The following is a 19,072-nucleotide window of genomic DNA, read 5'->3' on the forward strand; positions in this document are numbered from 1 at the left end:
TATTTTAAAGAATCAAAAATGAAAATAATATAATACAAATATTTATAATAATAAATATTTAAAAAATAAAATGTTTTGAAAAATTAGTGGTAAAGATTTTGTAATGTTTTAGAAATAAGTCTCTTCTGCTCAGCAAGGCTGCATTTATTTAATCAAAACTACAGTAAAAAATGTGAAATATTATTACAGTTTAAAACAGCTGTTTTCTATGTGAATATATTATAAAATGTAATTTATTTCTGTGATCAAAGCTGTATTTTCAGCATCATTACTCCAGTCTTCAGTGTCACATGATCTTCAGAAATCATTCTAATATGATGATTTGCTGCTCAAGAAACATTTCTGATTATTATCAATGTTGATTTTATTTTTCAGAATTCACAGATGAACAAAGTTCAAAATAACAGCATTTATTTGAAACAGAAATCTTTTGTAACACTTTAAATATCTGGCATTTTTGATCAAATTAATGCATCCTTGCTGAATAAAAGTATTCATTTAATAATATCTTTCTAACTCGAGAACCGTGAGTCAGAATCTGAATAATCACTATGAACTAAAGTTACATGGAAAAGAGCTGCGTCAGGTTTCTTCAAAAACTCTCCTTTTATGTTTCGCATAAAAATATGACAGTGAGTTTTTTGGGTGAGCCATTTCTTGAACATTTATACTTCAGGATGAATGTGTGTTTATTTCCCTGCATGTCCAGTGCTGCCGGAGGGGAGATTTTTAACCAGTGTGTGGCTGACCGAGACGAGGCCTTCAGAGAGGAAGACGTGAAGAGACTGATGAAGCAGATCCTGGAGGGAGTGTCCTTCCTTCACAGGAGCAACGTGGTGCATCTGGACCTCAAAGTACGTCAGGATCTCGCTCGCTTGAAACTGCGATGCTGAACATCATATTTAGTCTATAAAGGTGTGAGGGCGGCGTTTGATGGACTGGATGTTTTTGTGGGCTGAATACATTTGCTTTATTCACCAGAGCTACAAGTGTGTGATTATACGTAGCAGAATTACAAACATATGATTATACCGCTGTTATGATTATAGGTTTCTCCGAGCGTTTTCTTTATTGTTTGGCAGTTTTCCTGAGAGTGTTTTTCTCCTTCAGCCTCAGAATATCCTCCTGACCAGCGAGTCTCCTCTCGGGGACATAAAGGTGGTGGACTTCGGGCTGTCGAGGCTGGTGAGCAGCGGTCAGGAGATCCGGGAGATCATGGGCACACCGGAGTACGTGGGTAAGAGCCAAGCCCAGACCAGAGCCACACATCATATACAGATGGCTGGGAACTAGAACATGTTTGCCGGCCATGAATACGTTTTACCGAAACTAGAAACTGTATGTGCATTATTTAATGAAAAAGAAGCTCATTATTGATTGAAGAAATATCAGTACCATTGAACTGTATACAAAAATAAAAGCTTTATGGGTTAATGTTTGAAAGCAAACAAATAAATAAAAACAATGATAAAAATTTGTATTGACAATAATAAATATTAATATTGTAATTGTACTGTTGATATTTATTTATTTAAAACATATATCGCATTTTTAAATGCATGTTATAAGCGACTCTTTATTATTGCATTGACTGCGATCCACACCGAGATGCTGAACACACAAAAACATCACAACACAGGGCATCTGATTACATCTTTATATGTGACCCTGCAGCACAAAAGCAGTATATTTGTATATTTGGGGTATATTTGTAGCAATAGCCAACAATACATTGTAATACATTGTATGGGTCAAAATTATAGACTTTTCTTTTATGCCAAAAATCATTAGGATATTAAGATCATGTTCCATGAAGATATTTTGTATATTTCCTACCATAAATATATCAGAACTTAATTTTTGATTAGTAATATGCATTGCTAAGAACTTCATTTGAACAACTTTAAAGATGATTTTCTCAATATTTAGATGTTTTTGCTCCCTCAGATTCCAGATTTTCAAATAGTTGTATCTCAGACAAATATTGTTCCATCATAACAAACCATACATCAATATAAATATTATTTATTCAGCTTTCAGATGATGTATTAAACTTAATTTCGAACCTTGGCGAGTGTTCATTTTAGGCCCTGATCAGATCGTTTGGACACACTGGACTGAACTTATGTAACAGGTTTCTTTTCTCATTACAGCACCAGAAATCCTGAATTATGAGCCAATAAGCACAGCGACTGACATGTGGTGAGTTACGTGTCCTCCTGAAGCTCATTATTACACAATAAATACTTCTCTGGTGCTTTCTGGTCAGTTTTATCATGTTTCAGATCTAGCCTCAAAACTCTCGCACCGTTGCTGGTTCAGGATATATTATTCAAGAACATCTGTGGCCTAAAGTCTTGTATCAGCAGTACAGCTTTGAGAGAGTGTGTGTGTCACCTGCTGTGTGAGCTTCAGCATGCTGCTGCTGTCTGACAGGAGCATCGGTGTGCTGGTGTACGTGATGCTGACGGGGATCTCGCCGTTCCTGGGGGACGACAAGCAGGAGACCTTCCTCAACATCTCTCAGATCAACATCAGCTACACTGAGGAGGAGCTGCAGCATCTGGACCGAGCCGCCATCCACTTCATCAAGAGCCTGCTCATCAAAGAGCCAGAGTAAGACCAGCACCTGACCGTAAACACACGAGTGATGCTACAACATCATCGTTTCAACACTGCTGAACTTTCTACTCATCCTGAAAAATTAAATGTAAACAAATTCCACAAAAATATTGTGCAGCACAACTGTGTTCAACATTGATAATAATCAGAAATGTTTCTTGAGCAGCAAATCATCATATTAGAATTATTTCTGAAGATCATGTGACACTGAAGACTGGAGTAATGATGCTGAAAATACAGCTGCACATCACTGAAATAAATTACAGTTTAACAGAGATTCACACAGAAAACAGCTGTTTTACATTCTAATAATATTTCACTATTTTTTCTGTTTTTGCTTTATTTTTTTATCAAATAAATGCAGCCTTGGGGAACATGAGACTTCTTTCACAAACTTTTGAACAGTAGTGTGTATTACTATTATGACTATTGTTGCTGCTTTAAATCTTTTAATTAATTAGTTTTTGTTAATATTTACTAATGTTTCCTGGCTTTTGTTTGTTAAATGTATATCACACAATTAAAAAAAAAAAAAGTTAAAACCCTTTACACTGATTTTAAGTTCAAACAGTTTTCAAGAAAACATTAAAAAAATTAGATTAAGGAAAAAAAAAAAAAAGAAACCCCTAGAATATTTCTTAATTAATTGGAAGGTTTTCTCTTAAAGGGGAAGTTCACCCAAAATTAAAAAAATCACTCGCCCTCATGTTGTTCCAAACCTGTATGTTTTTTTTTTTTTTTTTTCCTGCTGATCACAAAAGATGATATTTTGAAGAATTTTGGGACCCAAACAGTTGACGGTACCCATCTATAGCACTTTTTTTTCATACTATGGAAGTAAATGGCTACCGTCAACTGTTTCCCAACATTCTTCAAAATATCATCTTTTGAGCTCAACTGAAGACACCTCTGAGGGTGAGTGAATGATAACAGAATTTTCATTTCTGGATGAACTATCCCTTCAAGATAACATTAATATTAGAAATCAAAATCCAGCTTTAGAGGGTTTCTGATGTTGATTTGGTCTCCTCAGGAGCCGAGCCACGGCAGAAGACTGTCTCAGACACCAGTGGCTCCAGACGGAGGAGCCCGAGGTGAAGGACGAGAGCCCTGGTGAAGCTGCAGAGGAGGAGAGCGCTCCGGTGACGGAGGAGCTGATCCTGAAGGCCTCCTACACCCTCGGCCAGTGCCGCCAGTCGTCCGATAAAGAGAGCCTGACCCCGGATCAGAAGGCCGTCTCCAAACGCTTCAAGTTTGAGGAGCCTTTCTCGGCCCTGCAGGAGGTCCCTGGAGAGTTCATCTACTGATCCACACACGCTCAGACCGAATCCTTCTCTCTCCTCTCCTTATGATTTGATCTTCTCAGCCAAACTGTTTTGTTGCGTTTCACTGGTTGCTCTTGTTTCTGTTCGTGCTGCTTTGTGTTTTCATGGTTAAGTTACTGAAGCCTTGCTGTGGTTCTCTCACTCATTTTTCTCTTTTAGATTATTATTATTTGTGTGTGTGTGTGTTGTTGTTGTTTTTGGTGCCATGCTTAAATATTTGATAAGGGTCAAAACCTTTTGTTTTCTTCTTTGCCATGTTTGTACAGAATGAATGTTATTTGTTTTTCTGCGACAGGAAGGCAAGCAGAATTAAATGTAAATGAATCCAGTTTTATTTTAAGAGTATTTCTGTGTCTTGTTTAAAAAAGCCATTTGTATGCTGAGCTCCTGAGCGACCCGTTCAGGTCTTCCACAGCAGTAACACTCCCATTCACACACACATATATGAAGAACGTGTGTCTTTCTGAGCGTTTAACTCATGATAGAGTTATAACTGTAAATTGATTTGTCACTGTAAAGAATATTTTTAACGGCAACAAATTTCAAAGTGACTGTCTTGATGCTGTAAATAAAAGTTTGTCTCAACTGTTGCTCTCTGACTTTATTATTGTTGTTATTATTAATATTTTAGAATTTAAACATAAACTAAAATATGGCATGCTGTTTAACTCTTTAACTCTCGATGTTGATCCATCAGGTTGTGCTTTGAATTTAAGCATTTAACAACAACTAAGAAACATGTTTAGAATAATTATTGGAGCTTTTTTTTATTATTATTATCTTGGTCCTCAATTCATGTAATCTTCAATTTAATTCTTTAAGGCATTTGTTTATGAAAAATATAAGTGTATACATTTCAGGAAAATGTAACCATGTTAAGCACAGCAGTTCAAGAAATTACATTCATATTAAAATCTCACTCACCTGATTGGCCAAGAGTTTCCTCCAATAATTCTGATTGGCTAACACACGCGGGCCGCTTTGCTTAGGCCTATAAATGTAAGTAGTGTGATTTCTCACTTCCAATAATAAAGACCCATCTCATTTTAACATGTATTTGTTTGTTTTTGAGAGCAATCATTTTTACCTTCATTGTAAACCTTGTGCTAATGTCTGTTTTAGTTTTTTAACAGACACTAATGCAGAAATGGCCTTGGTTTTGGCGCCCTCTGCTGGGTGACTCTATGTAATTGTTTAAAACCCAAACATTTATTTTGTTTTTCTTATCTTTTTTTTCTTTTTCTTTTCTTTTCTTTTCTTTTTTTTTTTAAATTTTCTTTTTTATTTTATTTTTTTTTTTTATTTTTATTTGTGTTTTAAAATTTTATAGAAGTTAAAAAAAAAAAAAGGTAAACAACGAACTAAGCTGTATTAAACGGGCTTATCATCCGCATTATTAGCGCATATCAGTGTTGAGTTCCGCAGCCGCCGGTGATCGCTGCGGCACGGATCCGGTCCCTGTGATCGATTTGATCGATTAGAGGTGATTTATGTGTGCTGTAGGCCGCGGCCCGTAAACACGCTCCGTCAGGACGGAACCGGACGTCAGCGCGAGCACCGTTACCGGAGAGGATGAGACGCGTCTGCTCGTGATGGAGGACTGGAGCCACTGTTTGGATGTGGCCGTGCAGATCGCGCTCAGGGCCGGACAGGTAACGCACCGCGACACGTTAACCGGTTCATTCTTTACAAACTAACGCACTGTAGCGTCAACAAACAGATACGATCAACAAAGAGCGCTGTTTGATGTTGTTTCGTCGTGTTGACAGACTGGTAATCATTACAGCATGATACATCATATCTGTTATATATGAGTCAGCACTGATATTTACTCCGTTATAGTCCGAACTCTACAGGGCTTGTGTACCATCGGCCTTTTCATGTCGCCGCTGTTATAAATAGCTCTGAGAATGCTACATATCTTGCTCAGGATGCGCTACAATGTAGCCTCTGGAAACGTATTAGGACAAGCTTGTTACAATTATTATTAAAGAGTTGTTAGCGCTATGTTTGTTATTTATTATGATTTATCATTATATGTTGTGGTTTATTATATTGATTTTATTAATGAAGCTCTTTAAATAATAGCACTTTATAAAATCTATACAGTGTCTAGTAATATAATTCTAATAATATAATATGATAATATCACAGTTTGCACATGCAGTATAGTAATTCCATGATGTTCTTTTTCTAATAATCCTTACACATAGTACTGTGTGGTCAGTGTTATTTTAGTACTATTTATCTGCAATTGTATTTTTCATTAAATTTTTGAATTAGCTTCTTTTTTTTCGTATTTTTTCATTTGTATACAAATTGTAGTTTAAGATTTAGTCATTTTGTGATGTGGTTTTGTTGTTATTATTGTTATTATTATTTAATAATTTCTATATAGCTTTGATTTATTTTATTTTAGTTTTGGAAATTTTGTTTAGTTCATAAAAGCAAACTTTATTTCAGATAGTGGCTAAGACACGATTTTTCATTTTTGTTTATTTTTTTGAAATATTTGTCTTATATTTGTCTTTTTTATTTATGCTTTTGTAATTTTTATTAGTTTTTTATATTTCTATGTAGCTTTAATTTATTTTTATTTTAGTTATAGTACAATTCAATTAGCTTTAATTTATATTTATTCTTTAATTTATATTTAAAGAATAAACTTTAACTTTAATTTATATTTATTCTAGTGTTAGTAATCTTAGAATGTTAGATTTAACTGATTTGATTTAAGTTGGCTGCTAAGGCAAGATTTCAAATTTTCATTATTTGTTTATTTAATTTGAAGTATAAGATTATCATCTAATATTTATATTTGATTTTATTTCAGCTTTATTTAATGGTAATGATTTTTAATAGTTAACAATAACAGCACTAGATGTTGGACTGTGATACATTGATGTATTGTTCATGGTTATATTTTAATGTTTCTAATATATATAAACAATCACTGTACTAGTACCAAAAAATACCATAGTATTACTATGTGTAAGCGTGGTTAGTTTTAAGGAGTGACTGTGTTTTCTCCATCAGGTGGTTCAGTCGGCGGTGAAGCAGGAGAAGCAAGTGAGCAGCAAGAGCACACCGACAGACCTGGTGACGGAGACAGACCATCAGGTGGAGGAGCTCATCATCTCCACTCTCAGGGAGAAATACCCCACACACAGGTAAAAAACATACACGAATACCCCTCACACACATGTATAAATACCCCTCACACGTGCACGCACAAATACCCATCACACACATGTATAAATACCCCTTACATGCACGCACAAATACCCCTCTCACAAATGCACAAATACCCCTCACACGAATGCACAAATACCCCTCACATGCGCACAAATACCCCTCTCACAAACGCACAAATACCCTTCACACGCACACGCACAAATACCCCTCACACGCACATGCACAAATACCCCTCACACGAACGCACAAATACCCCTCACATGCGCACAAATACCCCTCACACGCACACACAAATACCCCTCACACGCACACACAAATACCCCTCACATGTGCACAAATACCCCTCTCACAAACGCACAAATACCCCTCACACGCACACACAAATACCCCTCACATGCGCACAAATACCCCTCTCACAAACGCACAAATACCCCTCACATGCGCACAAATACCCCTCTCACAAACACACAAATACCCCTCACACGCACACACAAATACCCCTCACCCGCTCGTACAAATACCCTGCACACGCACAAATACTCCTCACACGAACGCACAAATACCCCTCACATGCGCACAAATACCCCTCACACGCAAATGTACAAATACCCCTCACACGCACATACACAAATACCCCTCTCACACACGCACAAATACCCTTCACACGCACACGCACAAATACCCCTCACATGCGCACAAATACCCCTCACACGACACATACACAAATACCCCTCTCACAAACGCACAAATACCCTTCACACGCACACGCACAAATACCCCTCACATGCGCACAAATACCCCTCACACGCACATGCACAAATACCCCTCTCACACACGCACAAATACCCTTCACACGCACACGCACAAATACCCCTCACATGCGCACAAATACCCCTCACACGCACGTACAAATACCCCTCACCTGCACGTACAAATACCCCTCACACACACGCTCAAATACCCCTCACACATGCGTACAAATACCCCTCACACACACGCTCAAATACCCCTGACACATGCGTACAAATACCCCTCACACACACGCTCAAATACCCCTCACACATGCGTACAAATACCCCTCACACGCATGCACAAATACCCCTCACACACACGCACAAATACCCCTCACACATGCGTACAAATACCCCGCACACGCACGCACAAATACTCCTCAAACATATCACTCACACACAAGCACAAATAACCCTTACACGCAGACACGCACAAGTACTCCTCACACGCACACAAACAAATACCCCTCACATACGCACGCACAAATACCACTCACACACACACACGCACAAATACCCCTCACACGCACAAATACCCCTCAAACACATGCTCAAATACCCCTCACACATGCGTACAAATACCCCTCACACGCACGCACAAGTACTCCTCACACGCACAAATACCACTCAGACACATGCACAAATACCCCTCACACACGCACGCACAAATACCCCTCATGCACGCACAAATACCACTCACACACACGCACAAATACTCCACACATGCACGCACAAATATCCCTCACATGCACAAATACTGCTCACACGCGCACACAAATACCCCTCACACGCACAAATACTCCGCATACGCACGCACAAATACCCCTCACACGCACAAATACTCCGCATACGCACGCACAAATACCCCTCACACGCACAAATACTCCGCATACGCACGCACAAATATCCCTCACACACACACACAAATACCCCTCACTCACACGCACAAATACCCCTCACATGCACGCATAAATACCCCTCACACATACCACTCACACACATGCACATACAGGTGCTGGTCATATAATTATCATCAAAATATCATCAAAAGTTTATTTATTTCACTAATTCCATTCAAAAAGTGAAACTTGTATATTATATTCATTCATTACACACAGACTGGTATATTTCAAATGTTTATTTCTTTTAATTTTGATGATTATAACTGACAACTAAGGAAAATTCCAAATTCAGTATCTTAGAAAATTAGAATATTACTTAAGACCAATACAAAGAAAGGATTTTTAGAAATCTTGGCCAACTGAAAAGTATGAACATGATCAGCACTCAATACTTAGTTGGGGCTCCTTTTGCCTGAATTACTGCAGCAGTGCGGCGTGGCATGGAGTCGATCAGTCTGTGGCACTGCTCAGGATGTTATGAGAGCCCAGGTTGCTCTGATAGTGGCCTTCAGCTCTTCTGCATTCTTGGGTCTGGCATATCGCATCTTCCTCTTCACAATACTCCATAGATTTTCTGTGGGGTTAAGGCCAGGCGAGTTTGCTGGCCAATTAAGAACAGGGATACCATGGTCCTTAAACCAGGTACTGGAAGCTTTGGCACTGTGTGCAGGTGCCAAGTCCTGTTTGAAAATGAAATCTGCATCTCCATAAAGTTGGTCAGCAGCAGGAAGCATGAAGTGCTCTAAAACTTCCTGGTATACGGCTGCGTTGACCTTGGACCTCAGAAAACACAGCAACATGTATTGTGTGCCTCTCCTCTCTTCCTCCAGACTCTGGGACCCTGATTTCCAAAAGAAGAGAGAACATAACTTTGGATCACTCAGCAGCAGTCCAGTCCTTTTTGTCTTTAGCCCATTCTGATGCTGTCTGTTGTTCAAGAGTGGCTTGACACAAGGAATGCGACAGCTGAAACCCATGTCTTGCATACGTCTGTGCGTAGTTGGTTCTTGAAGCACTGACTCCAGCTGCAGTCCACTCTTTGTGAATCTCCCCCACATTTTTGAATGGGTTTTGTTTCACAATCCTCTCCAGGGTGCGGCTATCCCTATTGCTTGTACACTTTTTTCTGTCACATCTTTTCCTTCCCTTCGCCTCTCTATTAATGTGCTTGGACACAGAGCTCTGTGAACAGCCAGCCTCTTTTGCAATGACCTTTTGTGTCTTGCCCTCCTTGTGCAAGGTGTCAATGGTCGTCTTTTGGACAACTGTCAAGTCAGCAGCCTTCCCCATGATTGTGTAGCCTACAGAACTAGACTGAGAGACCATTTAAAGGCCTTTGCAGGTGTTTTGAGTTAATTAGCTGATTAGATTGTGGCACCAGGTGTCTTCAATATTGAACCTTTTCACAATATTCTAATTTTCTAAGATACTGAATTTGGGATTTTCCTTAGTTGTCAGTTTTAATCATCAAAATTAAAAGAAATAAACATTAGTTGTATTTTATTATTTTTTTTATGAATGAATATAATATACAAGTTTCACTTTTTGAATGGAATTAGTGAAATAAATCAACTTTTTGATGATATTCTAATTATATGACCAGCACCTGTATATACCCCTCACACGCACGCACAAATACTCCTCACACATACCCTTCACACGCACGCACAAGTACTCCGCACACGCACAAATACCCCTCACACACATGCACAAATTCCCCTCACGCACACGCACAAATACTCCTCACACACATGCACACAAATACCCCTCACACACACAAATACCCCTCACACTTACACACACAAATAACCCTTACACACACGCACAAATACCCCTCACTAACCCGTATAAATACCCCTCGCACGCACGTACAAATACCCCTCACACGCTCAAATACCCCTCACACGTACATGCACAAATACCCCTCACACGCACGCACAAAGACCCCTCACTCACACGCACAAATATCCCTCACTAACCCGTATAAATACCCCTCGCACGCACGTACAAATACCCCTCACTAACGCGTACAAATACCCCTTACACGCACATGCACAAATACCCCTCACACACACAAATACCCCTCACACTTACACACACAAATAACCCTTACACACACGCACAAATACCCCTCACTAACCCGTATAAATACCCCTCGCACGCACGTACAAATACCCCTCACACGCTCAAATACCCCTCACACGCACATGCACAAATAACCCTCACACGCACATATACCCCTCACACGCACGCACAAATTACCCTCACACACACGCACATGCACAAATACCCCTCAAACACATGCACAAAAAAACCCTCACACACATGCACAAATAACCCTCACACGTACACGCACACATATTCACAAATACCCCTCTCACACACAAATACCCCTCATAAATAACCCTCACACACAAATACCCCTCACACGCACAAATACGCCTCACACATACCCCTCACACGCAAGCTCAAATACCCCTCTCTCACGCGTACATATACCCCTCACACGCAAATGCACAAATACCCCTCACACACGCAAAAATACCCCTCACACACACGCACAAATACCCCTCACACATACCACGCACACACACACATAAATACCCCTTACATGCACGCACAAATACCCCTCACACGCACATACAAGTACTTCTCACACATGCACGCACAAATACCCCTCACACATATGCACAAATACCCCTCACACGCACGCACAAATATCCCTCACACATACCACGCACACACACACATAAATACCCCTTACATGCACGCACAAATACCCCTCACACGCACATACAAGTACTTCTCACACGCACACGAACAAATACCGCTCACACATGCACGCACAAATATCCCTCACACGCACAAATACCCCTCACACGCACGCACAAATAACCCTCACATGCACACGCACAAATACCCCTCACACATGCACGCACAAATACTCACACATACCACTCACACACACGCACAAATACCCCTCTCACGCACGCACAAATACCCCTCACACATGCACGCACAAATACCCCTCACACGCACAAATACCCCTCACACATGCACGCACAAATACCCCTCACACACACAAATACCTCTCACACATACCACTCACAAGCATGCACAAATACGCCTGACACGCACACACAAATACCTCACACACGCACACACAAATACCCCTCACACATACCACTCACACACACGCACAAATACGCCTGACACGAGCGCACAAATACCCCTCACACATACCACTCACGTGCACGAACAAATTACCCTCACACGCATGCACAAATACCTCTCACACATACCACTCACACACACGCACAAATACACCTGACACACACACACAAATACCCCTCACACGCACGCACAAATACCCCTTACACCAGGGATAGGCAACTCCGGTCCTGGAGGGCCACTATCCTGCAGAGTTTAGCTTCAGCCCTCATAAAAAACTCACCTGCCTGTATCTATCTAGTAATCCCGAAAACACTGATTGCCTTGTTCAGGTGTGTTTAATTAGGGCTGGAGCTAAACTCTGCAGGACAGTGGCCCTCCAGGACCGGAGTTGCCTATCCCTGCCTTACACGAACGCACAAATACCCCTCACACATACCACTCACACGCACACACAAATACCCCTCACACATACCACTCACACGCACACACAAATACCCCTCACACATACCACTCACGTGCACGAAAAATTACCCTCACACGCACACGCACAAATACCTCTCACACATACCACTCACACACACGCACAAATACACCTGACACACACACACAAATACCCCTCACAGATACCACTCACACACACTCATGGACAAATACCCCTCACACATACCACTCACACACATGCACGCACAAATACCCCTCACACCCCTCAAACACGTACAAATACACTTACAGACAAGATGACTGCTCACATGTTTAGAAACAAGTCTCACTCCATCCACTGTGTCCTCGTGTGCTACAGCAGATCTAAACATGTTCTTCACTAACAAACAAGTGCTTGTGTTTTTGGACATGTTTCATGCTCTTTCTGTACCATGTCTAGCAGTGTAGTATATTCAAAATTAGTAACTATTTAAAAAAAATTAGATTAGAAACAAATTCATTAGAAATATTAGTGGAAACCTTTAAACTTAAACTTTTTCCCAAGGCAAAATTTCTCATTTTGTTAAATTTTTCTATAACTGAAATAAAAATAAATTATTTAAATAATATATTTAAAAATAATACAATTATTAATAAAAAATGACTAACAAAATGATTCAAACTTAATCTTAAATGAGATCTGAAAATATAAAAGTACAAGCTTTTTCAAAATATGAATGAATACAATAAGTAATACCATGGTAACACTGACGTCAACTGTAGTATTTTGAAGTACCATGTAAACATCATGGTTATAAGAATATGATAATCATTCAGTATTAAGATCTAACAGCATCACTGTATCGCCTTTTCAAAGATTAATTTAATAAAATCTGCCCTATCAACCTACTTTCCTAAAGAAGATTTTTAGCTTTCCTTTCCATAAAAGGGCACTACAGAGTGTCTGTAAAGTGTTTAATGATTCATCTGTTTTCTGAAGTAACTGCTCGTATGATTGAGATGTTCTCTGTGTCAGATGTTGATGTGATGATTATAATCTCAGGTTCATTGGTGAGGAATCGTCTGCTGCTGGAGTGAAGTGTGAACTGACTGATGACCCGACGTGGATAATCGATCCCATCGACGGGACGTGTAACTTTGTGCACAGGTTCCATCACCATCATATATTGTGTTTAAATCATCATAGAATCGAATATATTCTTGAGTTCCCAATACACAATCCTTTATTTTCAGCTTCCCTATGGTGGCAGTGAGCATCGGATTTGCTGTAAGGAAAGAGGTAAACCCTGATGAATCTGTGCAGGGTCAGAGTTATGTGTGCTTTCACTGATGTCATGTGTTTATGTTCAATAATCAGAAGATTTCTGCCCCTCAGCTGGAGCTCGGGGTCATCTACCACTGTTTTGACGGGACGCTGTATACGGCCAGGAAAGGACACGGAGCCTTTTGCAACGGTGTGCGACTACAGGTTTCAAAAGAAAAAGGTCAGGGTGTTTTAAATTCTTTTTTTTTTTTTTTTTTTTGCAATTATTAATAATCACCTTTTTCATTTATAATGGCATAATAAAGCTATTTAAGTTACAAATGAATAGTTAGAGTCATGGATGCTGATTGGTCAGTACACTAAAGTTCAAAAGGTATTTTTTTTTTTACTTTTTTGGAAAAAGTCTCTTCTGCTCATCGAGGCTGCATTTATTTATTTATTTTTAAAATAACTGTTTTCTATGTAAATCTCTGTTAAACTGTAATGTATTTCTGTGATGCGCAGCTGTATTTTCAGCATCATTACTCCAGTCTTCAGTGTCACATGATCTTCAGAAATCATTTCTTATATGATGATTTGCTGCTCAAGAAACATTTCTGATTATTATCAATGTTGAAAACAGTTGTGCTGCACAATATTTTGTGTGGAAACTGTGATGCATTTTATTTTTCAGCATTTAATGATTCATTCTGTTGATTCACCTGTTTTATCTTTAATATTTAAAGTCCACACCATACAAAAAAAATAAAAATAAAAAAATGTCAGACTGGTCTAGTGTAAACTCTCATTCCTTAATAATTAAGTGTGATGTGTTTTCTATGTCAGATGTGTCGAAGGCCCTCATTCTCACAGAGATCGGGGCGAAGAGAGACCCTGCAACACTGGATATCTTTTTAGGAAATATGAAGAAATTGTTGAGCGCACCTACTCATGGGTACGTCCGAAAAACACCCGTCTGATCCACTTATGTGCACCGTAAATGTGTATGCTGTAATATAAGGAGCTAGCGATGTGGCTCGTATCGTCAGTGTGTTACTGTACGTAAAGGTCAGGATTTCACCTTTGACCCGCAGTGTGAGGATCATCGGCAGCTCGACGCTAGCGCTCTGTCACATCGCCAGCGGCGCGGCCGAGGCCTATTACCAGTACGGTCTGCACTGCTGGGACATCGCAGCGGCCGCGGTCATCATCAGAGAGGCCGGCGGACACGTCATGGACACCACAGGTCAGTCACACGTGTGTTCAGTATGTTATGGATGCAGAAAATGCACCCTAGGTGGTCACTGTTATGCTGTTATCAAGAGTGTGTTTAATTCATAATATAGGATTTTAAACAATAAGGGCTTTTATACCTGACGGATTGATTTTAGGATTATTATTTCCTTACGAATGTTGATCTTGAAGGTGTTGGGCTTAGCGAAACTCCGCTCACTAAACATGAGGATTTGAGTGAGCACATGATGAAAATGTAAACATTTACACAATGTGTCTTACATAGTTTAGTATTTGTATATAAATTGTAACTTAAATTACAGTCATAAAAGGATGTTTATACTGTAAGATGTTAATATAGCTCAATGTTTGCATACTGTTCTTTATACATATGGAAAGTGCTATAATAAAATTTGCACCTGCAATACATTAAATATTTGTTTGTTTTATAGCTATTTAATCATATTAAGCGTGGTTTTTACATTTTATTAATTTTAATTTAGGTTTGGTAAATCCACTGTGCATAAATTTCTTTATTCAGATTAGAACAGTAAGTTTTCATAATTTAAAATGTTTTCTAAATCTGACCTACATAATAAATGAATGGATGGATAAATAACTCAAATTAACATATAATAAAAAAAGATACTAAAATAAAATATATCAATAAAATAAATAAAAACTCAAAAATAAATAAGTAAATAAAATACCAAAAAATCTAAATAAATAAAAAAGTGTGTGTGTGTGTGTGTGTGTGTGTGTGAGTGAAATGTCTGAATGTGTGTGTCTGCACATGCATGTGTTTGTGAAAGCCTGTGTGTGTGTGTGTGTGTGTGTGTGTGTGTGTGTGTGTGTGTGTGTGTGTGTGTGTGTGTGTGTGTGTGTGTGTGTGTGTGTGTGTTCTGTGGTGGGACGGTTCATGGCATGCCTGTGTGTGAGGCGACACAAAGAGGCTTTGTTGGGGAGGCCGGTTAGGTCATGACCATGCGGTCCGGAGAGGAATACTGCTTCCACGTAAAAGCCCTAAAATAGAGCCAAAGATTTCCTCACAGTCTAGATGTTCTTTGTTATCCAACCGACGTAGTTTTATATACAGTGATGTTATTGTAAACATGCCAAGATTGTCATCTTACATTTGTTTGATGATTGAACTGGGTCGAAAATATAGTTATGATGACATACTGTGAAATCAGCAGGCTGGCAGACATAGCTGTGCCTGAAATAAAGTCAAAGAAAAGTGCCTTTTACACAGTTCTAAAATAAACTAAACTAAATGAAATAAAAATTATATAAAAAAAACAATAAATTAATATAAACTAGGAATAGAAAAAAAATAAAGACCCCAAAAAAATAAAATAAAAATAAAATAAAGAAATATATGCAAAATAAATAAATAAAAAAACTAAATAAATTGAATAAAAAACAATTATATAAAATAAATTACATTTAAAAATAAAAATAAAAACACAAAATGAATATATATATATTATTATTATTATTATTTTTTTTTTTTTTTTTTTTTTTGTCATATATGGGTTTGGAAGAATACTTTTCAAAATGTATTTCACTACAGATGACAAAGTACATGCTTTAAAAAGTAATTTGTGACATATTTCATTAGATTGCTCGAGTTTAGTAACTTTCCTCTGCATTTTATTTTTAACAGGATCAGACAATCTACACAGAAAAAACATTTCATGTACAAATCAAACAAATTCAATGGCCTGCTTTCACAGTCAGGGTTCAAGTAGGACATTTAGGAATCTTTTATAAACATGCCATTACTGGTGTGCTTCTTGAGGCAAAACAATGGCACTGACATATTTTAAGATCAGTTACTGTAAGTTTCTCTCAGGTTAAACAGCCCAGAGATGTGTTTTAGTCTGGGACTATGCTTCGGCTTTGTCTGTGAAACCAGGGGAATATCAATTAACTGCAATTAAGATGATTAAATGTCATTTAAATACAAATATATTCTCAAGGTGTTTATTGGTTGGAGCTGGAGAATCAGCAGTGGCTTCATTAGTTCTTGTTGGTTTGTGTGCTAGGAGGCCCGCTTGACCTCATGTCCAGACGGGTTGTGGCCGCTGGGACGCGTGAGATCGCCGACTGTGTGGTCAAGCAGCTGCAGCCGATCAACTACGGCCGCGACGACACTGACCCCGACGACCTGGCCTGAGTGACCTCTGACCCCATCCTAAGCCTTTTACCTCAGAACACAATCCTGCCACATCACAGCTGCAGAGTCCTTTCAACACTACATTCACATCTTTATCAGTTTAATATCATCTGATTTGTCTGTTAAGTCACGCCATTCGTTTTATTTCTGGATAAACACAAAGATAAATCACTGGAACCACAACCATATTTAACTTTTTATACCTTGTAGTTGATTAAATTGCGTCATGCGTGGAAATAATGTTGGCATGTTAAACACTGGGAGTCGCTTCAGATGCCTTGAAATCACAAGGATGCTGATGATGCCAAATTCAGCTGATTATCCATGCGCACCGTTTGATTTGACATCACGAAATGGAAATATCTGCTTCTGATCAGAGAAGAGCGGCTGGTTATGATTCCTCCAGATATTACAGTAGAGAATACACACAGCTAATCAGATCATCACTCAGGAATTAAACTGGTATTTTAGATATAACTGAAGATTACAGAGGTTTCTATGAACAAACAGCTAAAATCCATAATTAATCAATAAAAAGTTCTCCTGTAAAATATCTAAACGTCATTATCAAAAAGAGGAAACATTATGATTTTTAAATGTTTTTAATAAAGCCTTTTATGCTCACCGAGCCTGTATTTATTTGATCTAAAATACAGTAAAAACAGTGATATTGGGAAATATTACAATTTGGAATAGCTGTTTTTAATTATTAATGATTTCTGAAGATCATGTGACTCTGAAGACTGGAGTAATGATGCTGAAAATACAGCTGCACATCACAGAAATAAATTACACTTTAACAGAGATTCACATAGAAAACAGATGTTTTAAATTATAATAATATTTTACAATATTACCGTTTATTTCAGATTTTTGATTAAATAAACTCGGCCTGGGTGAGCAGAAGAAACTATATATATATATATATATATATATATATATATATATATATATAATATATATATATATATATAATATATATATATATATATATATATATATATACATACTCAAATTGGCTTTTTGAAACATTTTGAGGAAAAAAGTAAACATTTATCTTGTTTTACACATTGAGGATTTTTATTTCTACTGGAATACAAGACAAAAAAAATATTGATTGATAAAAAAATGCAGTGAAGAAACAGAAATCTGATTTTACTTGTTTATACGTAATTTGATCATATGCAGAAGCTGAAATTGTTCATTTCTAAAATTCTAAAATTCATCACTTCTTCACCGAAACAAATCCTTGTGAATTTATAAAAAGTTTCAGACACACTGCAGTTTTAACCTGCATTTTACATTTTTAAGTTTGTTTGTTTTTTAATACTGGATGATCTGCAGATCTAATAATTGTATAAATACGTGGAGATTTGAGTTTTTGACTGCCAGTTTTTATAGTTTTTCCTGCTGTGTTGATCTTGACGAAATCCTCTTTGTAATCCCTGTGTGTAGAGAAACATTCCTCTAGTTATCTAACTAATAAAAACATACACTAAAATATATGCTGTCCAGTCATTATTCAACTACAATGAGCCATATCAGGTTTCTAATAACTGTCTTTGACAGATTCTTGTGCATATTTTAATTTCAGGCTTTCTTCATTTGAGAGAAGTTTACTCAGTATTAAGTCATTCAGCCTCATTTATTTAATTTGATAATTAATGAAGTCAAGGTTTCAGAGAGCCTAATTAGTGGCAGACTCCTTATTCAATACACTCTCATCTGGTGCTTTACTCCAGCACTGCAGCATTTGGTTTGCATCGAATAGACATTTTTGATTTCATTATTATGCTGGATCTCTTTAAAAAGTGGCCACGGATTCAGCTGTCAACCAATTTTTAGTTCAAATTCATATGCAAGCGCTCTTGGAAATGCAATATACTGTACAGCTGGATTTTGGCAAATCCTGTTGAATTTTATTCTCACCTTCAGTGCAGCTTCTATACGATCCGTCCACAGTCTCC

The 19,072-nt window shown here is 38.1% G+C and overlaps 2 protein-coding genes across 3 annotated transcripts in view; both read left to right on the forward strand.

The window, feature by feature from the left end:
* stk17a (serine/threonine kinase 17a) overlaps positions 1 to 4,537 on the forward strand; it is a 34,871-nt gene extending 30,334 nt beyond the window's left edge. Inside the window, exons 3-7 of the mRNA XM_042714025.1 lie at positions 710 to 854; positions 1,111 to 1,237; positions 2,154 to 2,202; positions 2,437 to 2,616; positions 3,656 to 4,537. Coding sequence (XP_042569959.1) covers positions 710 to 854; positions 1,111 to 1,237; positions 2,154 to 2,202; positions 2,437 to 2,616; positions 3,656 to 3,929 — 775 coding nt within the window. The 3' untranslated portion in view covers positions 3,930 to 4,537. The remainder of the gene's footprint in view (positions 1 to 709; positions 855 to 1,110; positions 1,238 to 2,153; positions 2,203 to 2,436; positions 2,617 to 3,655) is intronic.
* A 789-nt stretch (positions 4,538 to 5,326) lies between these two features.
* Positions 5,327 to 17,804, forward strand: impa2 (inositol monophosphatase 2). Of its 2 annotated transcripts, none has more exons than XM_042714026.1 (8): positions 5,327 to 5,599; positions 6,984 to 7,117; positions 13,493 to 13,597; positions 13,684 to 13,729; positions 13,808 to 13,934; positions 14,540 to 14,648; positions 14,788 to 14,939; positions 16,975 to 17,804. In XM_042714026.1, the coding sequence occupies exons 1-8, from the start codon at positions 5,540 to 5,542 to the stop codon at positions 17,103 to 17,105; spliced, it is 864 nt and encodes a 287-aa protein (XP_042569960.1). In that variant the 5' UTR covers positions 5,327 to 5,539; the 3' UTR covers positions 17,106 to 17,804. The 2 variants fall into 2 exon arrangements, with proteins under 2 accessions (XP_042569960.1, XP_042569961.1); XM_042714027.1 differs by having other exon boundaries at positions 5,329 to 5,599; positions 13,826 to 13,934.
* The last annotated feature ends 1,268 nt before the right edge of the window (positions 17,805 to 19,072 follow it).

The sequence above is a fragment of the Cyprinus carpio genome, chromosome A24 (genome assembly GCF_018340385.1).
Source record: "Cyprinus carpio isolate SPL01 chromosome A24, ASM1834038v1, whole genome shotgun sequence".
NCBI classification, from domain to species: Eukaryota; Metazoa; Chordata; class Actinopteri; order Cypriniformes; family Cyprinidae; genus Cyprinus; species Cyprinus carpio.

Excerpts from the sequence above, each read along its gene's own strand:
- impa2 (XM_042714026.1), top strand. The coding sequence starts at position 5,540 with ATGGAGGACTGGAGCCACTGTTTGGATGTGGCCGTGCAGATCGCGCTC. Across the intron at positions 13,598-13,683 it reads ACGTGTAACTTTGTGCACAG|CTTCCCTATGGTGGCAGTGA; the intron begins GTTCCATCACCA and ends CTTTATTTTCAG. Across the intron at positions 13,730-13,807 it reads GATTTGCTGTAAGGAAAGAG|AAGATTTCTGCCCCTCAGCT; the intron begins GTAAACCCTGAT and ends TTCAATAATCAG.